Below are 7,662 nucleotides of genomic sequence, written 5' to 3'. Positions count from 1 at the left end.
AGTATATTACCACATCCTAGTGTATCTAGTAGGAAGATGCTTGTCGAGTTTTTTTTTTCTAAAAAACATACCATTGTTGAACTATGTTCCCACTTGATGAATTATTTTCTCATGAAAACAATACAAATAATAAAACTCACATTTCTGTAATTCATATAGAATAATCCACAAACCGCTTCAACAGATATTATTCTGTAAGAAATTACTGGTACAGTATTCATAAGTTTCTCTATTGGTAGGATCTCTCAAGTTGAACTTTTTAATTTGGTTGATATTCAAATCTATATTTAATTTTAAATCTTTGTGGTCAACTTTTAGTGCATATAGTATCAGAATAGTTTTGTCTATAAGCCTTCTAGCATAAAGAAAGAAAGAAATGGTTGTTCTTATGAACAGTTTGGATTTATTCAGTAGATTGTAAATCGGAATTACTATTACTATCGCAATTTCTATTTAGGATAAAGAGACCATTAATGTAGGCTACTCGTATTATTGAGTCGCTTATTTAGAATATTATCACTCAATTGGCAATCAGTAGGTTGAGAAGAAAATGTCAAATCATCAACGTAATATTAAGCTGCAGTGCTAAGATATAGGATGTGATGTTTTAATAATTTTCACATTCTTGTTTTTCTATTCATAGTCGAATAATCCCTAGTAGGCCAATTAAGATTTTTGTTATTGAAAACCTCTGTTGGTGATAGAATGGCTCACATTCTTGTTTAAACTTGATTCCTCTCTTGAGTTGTTCATTTTTCTTTGATTTTTTGGTGTTGCTGTGATTATCGAAATACAATATAATGATTATTTTTTATTGACCGAGCGAAGTGAGGTCTAAGATTCAAGTCGACGGTTTGGCATTTCTCTTAATGTTTAAATGTTTGAATGTTTATATTATGTTTATATGTTGCGCATTTACGGCGAAACGCGGTAATAGATTTTCATGAAATTTGACAGGTATGTTCCTTTTTAAATTGCGCGTCGACGTATATACAAGGTTTTTGGAAATTTTGCATTTCAAGGATAATATAAAAGGAAGAAGGAGCCTCCTTCATACGAAAATATTAAGAGTGAAAATCAGACTATGGAATTATTCATCATAAATCAGCTGTCGAGTTGACTATAAATTGAATGCCATGACGCATGCAATTCAGTATCTCAATGTAACTTGGTAAAAAATTAGCAGCTGTGTAGACTATAAATTGCATGCCTCATTGAATGCAATTTTTATGCACTATTATAATAGGATGCAAAGAACTTATAATAGCTCGTCTGGGCGCCTAGATGTCTTCTGGTTTTCTCGCGGTAAATTCCGGAAAGCGTTATATGATAATTAAATCTTGTGTAAGCATGATCTGATCAAATAAATAGTGTATCAGTGTGGATGTGCTTATGGTTTGGGACGTCGTTATAACTGCGCGAGGTCTACTGTTCACAGAACTACTAGTAATAATAATTACGGATCAATTATTATTAAATAATATTTGATTAATTATTGAGCAAATTGAATGTATAGTGAAGGGGAGTTTTTTCGTTGGTGTCAACGTCTCTTTTGTTGTACCTATTAACTCGCATTCTTTAAGTAACCTATTTGTGAATGCTTTTTTAAGTTTATTTTACACAATAAACAAAATTGACAAAAATTCTTATAGGCTATATTCTCTGTCATAATAATGTTTGAAGCTAATCAAATTTCAATAGGATGGTTAAATCCTTCAAATTATTTCTATCATATAATATATGATGTTTATTATAGTACATTTGGTATCAATTCCCTTTTCAGGATGAATGCTAAAGGTAAAGAATGTATAATCCCGTCATTGATTCAACCATTCTGATGAGGTGGACTCAGAAACAAACAGTTCAAGTACAGTGGGAATATTTCAGGAATTACTGTCGTTTTTCCAAGTGTTAGTTAAACTTCATTAAAGAGGGAAACTCAAAGCTGTATTGAACAGATTGAATAGTGTTGATCACTATTATAAAATAGTTCACTTTATTCAATCGCCTCATTTCATAAAATACGGAATATGCCATATTGGTTCTAATGAGTTCTCATAATTATTGTTAAAAAGTTATTCCAATATAGTTTTCTCATCCTCGATTCTTAAGTAGATAAGAAAAGTTACCACAGGCTATTGTTTGAAGCTTTGAAGGTTGCATATAATATTATATTGTGAAAGGCCTAAAGAAAACGATAAATTCTACACGATCAAACTCTGAAATTCTTGATCAAGGCAAATAATATTATTCATCACACTCCAATTTATTATTGAAAACTTCATCACGTTCAACAGTAGTTTTCACTCATTCATTCGATAAGATCAGAATTGAGTTCCATGTAACTCCACTTTAATTAACCATCCAGGCTACCGTATCGCGGAGTTGAGCTTATTAAAGAATAATTATTAGTCATCTGCTCAGGTTCTGATGAAGATAAGGATTTCTGTAGTTATGTCTGAATATCGTATAATAATTGTTATTGTAGAAGTAACTTACATAAATAATGAAGAAATATCCGACGATCAACACTTCTAATTATTATTTATTCAAAAGTAATATTTATCTCTCCAATTACAGTGCTGGAACTGCTTCATATCGATTAACACTGAATTGATTATTATTCACTCGATTATTGAATAGATTCAAAGACCTGTTTGGGTACACTTGGCACTATACAGCCTGAACTCGATTGGAAACTTAACATCTTAAAATAGATAGATTATAGATCATCTATAATAGATCAACTGGAGCGATTAAAAAGCGTTGGCTCCAGGTGTGAGTTTTAGCGACAGCAGTGACTATTCTTCAAACAGCTGTTTTTCATAAGCTTTGAAAAGTAAACCTGGGGCCTGTTTCATGAAAGTTACAAGTCCTGTAATACAGGAGAATCACCATTCCAATTACATGCTCAATATAGCCGATAAAATCAGCTGTTCCTGTATTACAGGATTTCTAAATTTTTATGAAACAGGCAGGGGCCTGTTCCTTTTAGGAACTCAATTTCATTGATGTATTTCTTTTCATAACGTATAAAATAAAGTAGGATGTCATTTGGTCAACGTACAAAAACATTGCGGGAATTGCATGACAGCGACGATTTCAACTATTTAACCACAGCTTGGAAATTATCCTGCTCCCTTCGCCGTTATGCAGCAGGCACCGGTGTGATCTCTGAATCCCTATTCTATAGAATTTATTCAATACTCAAATAAAGTATTATTGCTACAGGAAAAGGTACTACCAATTCATTAAAAACCACAAATAAAAAAGTACACATAAAATTATATTGTATTTAAAAGTTTGCAACATTCATAATTAAAAATAATTTACACAAAAGCATTCTCTCACATATACATACCATCAATGATAAAATACGATAATTATTCGGGAAAAACAATTGAACAGCACTTATATTATTCCATTTTTGTAAAAGTCAGACAGTGCATGATCATCATATAATTTAATTCTATTTGTTCATTTATAGTAATAACCTCTCAAGATCTTATAGATAGTGTTAATTTCTAGTTTTAAAAGATTTCAAACCCATAAAAAACTAATAACAATAGAAAACATGAGATCTTTAAAAAAAATAATAATATTGCAAGCAATAAAAACATACAGTACTTGTAGAGATTGAATTGCTGAATGATCAAATTTCATGACTTGGAAACAAGTTACCATATATTTAATTGAATCCAAATCGGACAACCTTCCAGAGGCATTTATAGAATTTTCCTAACTAATAAAAACATTCAGATGATCATAATTGTGAGATTTGGACTTGATTAGAATTTGACTACAATTTGGTAATTCAATAGGAAATTACCATGAATTGAAGATATAATAGTTAAAAAGATAAATTCAATTTGACATATATCCAAATATCAAGTAACTTATAATAGATTTATCAGAAGAAACATTCGCTTGACAATCACGGGGAAATTTATGAATATTTATACGAAGAATGATATAAATGTACAATTCAAATGAATTCTTTGTTAGAAGAAAGATAATCAAAATTGTTTTTTAATTATTGATGAGATAAAAAATGTAACATTCAAAGTGTAGTAATATAATAAGAATTCTATAAAAACACATGATTATAATCTTGATTTGATTTCCAAGAAACACGAAGAAGGGAAATTATTTATTCTGTATTACCTAACAATATTTCAATTTACGCCAGCGTCCTTGAAATTATTACCTGGGTGCGACCTGAATACCTCTAACGCGTACCTGAGCCAGCAAGCTCCACAATATTTTATTATTAACATAAATATTGATAATTAATTCTCATACTTCTAATTCTTCAATTACTTGTTCCAGATTCGGTAACGCAATATCATTGAAGTACCGTAAAGTATTGAAAAGTACGAAAGTACTGAAAAGTATTGTTACTTTATTACTCCTAGACATTATTTCTCAATTTTCAAATGTCATTTCAAAATGGAAATTAAATAGGAAAATATAAAATTTTATGAACATGAATTTTAATGATGAATATGATTTGGACTTTCAAAGCTGAAATCCCATAGCCATAACCGTTGGAATAGAACATTATTAGGATAAAGAAGGAAACTTAAAATGAGATTGTAATAACATTTCACAGGCATTCATTCAAAGTTCAAAATTTTCTTTTCAACATTAGAATAGAATCCCTGTGAAATGTTAATAGCCAATCCTCAAGCGTAATAGATATTCTGCAATAGCAAAATATTTTCAAAACTCAATTCTGTTTTTATTTTGAAAATACTTTGCAATTATTTTTCAATGTTACCAATTTGAATATTAAAAATTACAGTGAATATTAGTGAAAGGAATCGCATGTGCTATTTACATTGGAAAATGATCTACTCAAATTGCTATACCACTTATTAGAGATTAATTTGATGATTTTTAGTTGAGCTGCATCATGAATGTTATTCAATTTATGAATATTGAAGTTGAAAGAAATTAAGTACCACTGTACATGCCACAGCTTTGAAAGTGCATGCCATATTCATTCAATGTTGAACTCAATTCATCTCCACAAAAATATTCCTTTGATCAAAGCATTACTATTTTAAAATATATTTTGTGAATAAACCAGTTTCATGTTTCATGACCAATGGAAAGTTGAAGACAATTTTTTTGTCCAAACAGACCACTAAAACATGGTTACCGTATTTGAACAATATTTATAACTTAATATTCATTAGTCGAACAATATTTCCTCAGGTTATGCTGCGTCACTTGACTAGCACATGAATACACACACGATGTTCAGTGACTCTATATGCACTGAATTTTCATAGAGATAACTATCTAACTATTCAAATATTGAGCACTTCCTGACTTAAGCTGAAATTTCCACTCATAAAGAAAACTTTTCCCTTTATCATCCCATCGCTAGTAGATGGAATAGAAACGATGGCACTAGTTTCAATCTACAAGTAGTTGTTCGAGAATGAATTTCCAATCTTACAAATTAATTCTTCGGACGTAAAAAATACATTCAGTATAAAACTATATATACAGAAATAATACATATAAATTTTGATATACAAACGTAAAAATATTACTATCAAATTAATAATACTCTGATGATGAATGCGCAAAATATCTAAACCGTACATAGAACTAAATATGAACAGAACTTATACACAAAATGTATATACACTTAACAGATTCATTTCTACCTTTCAAGAAATTACGAATTTCTCCACGAATTCAGTCAATTGCACAATATGATTTCAATATCAATTGAGAGGCTTCATGTATCTCTTCAGTTGTTGCTATAATATAAAAGCTGCATTTTCAACAAAAAGAGTCAATCCATAAGACTAAAAAAAAACGTTTAAAAAAGTGCATAATAATCAAAACTGCATTGATAAAAAAACACGTTTTTTAAATTATGCATACTGCTCTATTATATAATTCATCATTCATTAAAACCTCGGTCCACTAGTCAATACGAATGAGCAATAAGACATCAATTTATGAGAGGCAAAATTGAAAAAGTTATTTTTGACTCACACGATATATCCACTCAATTACATGTTGAAGAAGCAAGACTATGTTTCACAATATTCAAAATATTTCTTGTTAAACTAGAGTTTCTGTTCAATTCATTACTTCGTTATTCGTGAGGAATAAATCACATCGTTAAAATAAATATGTAGATTATGTGGAAATATCTCAAAAAGTGGACGCAATACACAGTAAATCACATTTTAAGATACAACCTATCGATTCATATTGATTTACGAAAAAAGAATTCGAGAACCTCCACGATTTCAGTTTTAAATCGGATTTAAAATGGATCATTACCACAATTTACCTAAGAACTGTATTGCAAGTTGGTACGCAACCAAGTCAATATAATGTGCACATAAAATGCGTGAAAACTATGCCTTCCAAATGCAATATATATGGAATGTAGCTTCATACTCCATTCCATGAAACTAGATATAAATCAGTTATTGCTACATCAAGATGCTTCTTATATAAAAAGTAGTAAATAATTATCCTAACATAAACATTACAATTTAAAAGACGTTCAGTCTTATCATTCGAAAACAGGCTCATAAGATACCGTACCATACACACACTCACACACAATTATTTACACGGAGAACAATAGTTTCGAATCATTCAAATAGTCCTTGAATCAGTCAGTCAAAAATGTCTATGGCGGCTCGTTTTTACTCGAAATACTTCTACAACAATGTCGGCGTCACTTTTCTATCACCATCATTAAACTCCAGTCATTCGTGAAAAGTCATGAGTCATAATGTAACAGTAAATCGTTTATCTACAGAAGATAATACAATAAATTATTTCTATACACTTGCTCTGGAGAGAAAGAGCAGATAACAAGAGATAGAGATCTATCGTTTGTAGTAGAGAACAAACGTTGATCGGTTTGTTGCTGAAATGTTTCAAGACAGTTCGGTAGAAGAGTTGAAATTTGTACCTTTGCTTTTTCTAAGCCGATCACTCCACCGAACAACAATTGTCGTTACCGAGTTCTAACTGAAGGAGGAACTCCGTTCAGATCGGCAAACGAACAACGCGAATCTGGACAAGTTGGTTTGCAACTGAACACTGTTCACACGATGATCTCCCTGATGATTCGCCGGTTGCGGGAGTTGGGCGTGGAGTAACCGGACTCGAGACTTTCGTCGAACGATAACGACAGATGCTGCTGCGGTTTCAGATTGTTCTCCTCGCTCTCCAGCATCATCTGGTGCTCCAGGTACGGATCGGGGAGGCCGCTTACATCGCGGTATGGTGATTCTGCAACATTCATAGTAAACAAGAGTTAATAACGTTCTTAATTCCAAATATCAGAAATGATACGAGTTGTAAGTATTCAATTTCAGTACAGTACCTCCAGGATATTCAAAGAGAATTTCTCCTCAATACGTACTATGATTTAATGCTTCCAAGTTATCGATTTAAATAAATTGAACACTATATTCAGAGATGTAGGATTTTCCATGATAAAATAAAACATGGAATAAGCATGGAATGGTAACTTACCATTCCAAATTATAAAATATTGTGTATTTTATTTCATTATCGGTTTAATTTATTCAAGTGCAGCGGATATATGTGTTCCTCCTCATAAAATATGTGTATAGTTTTTGCAGTTTTTTTTTGTATAAAATACAGAAA

At 31.0% G+C, this 7,662-nt stretch overlaps 1 protein-coding gene across 2 annotated transcripts in view; it reads right to left on the bottom strand.

Annotated features, from left to right (window-relative positions):
- Positions 1 to 3,267: 3,267 nt before the first annotated feature.
- LOC111043263 (hemicentin-1) overlaps positions 3,268 to 7,662 on the bottom strand; it is an 86,880-nt gene continuing 82,485 nt past the window's right edge. Inside the window, exon 14 of one of the 2 annotated variants that reach the window (XM_039427870.1) lies at positions 3,268 to 7,281. In XM_039427870.1, the coding sequence (XP_039283804.1) occupies positions 7,094 to 7,281 (188 nt within the window). In that variant the 3' untranslated portion in view covers positions 3,268 to 7,093. The remainder of the gene's footprint in view (positions 7,282 to 7,662) is intronic. The other variant, XM_039427871.1, reaches the window with a different exon arrangement.

The sequence above is a fragment of the Nilaparvata lugens genome, chromosome 5 (genome assembly GCF_014356525.2).
Source record: "Nilaparvata lugens isolate BPH chromosome 5, ASM1435652v1, whole genome shotgun sequence".
NCBI lineage: Eukaryota > Metazoa > Arthropoda > Insecta > Hemiptera > Delphacidae > Nilaparvata > Nilaparvata lugens.
This window is presented reverse-complemented; position numbering and strand designations above follow the sequence as displayed.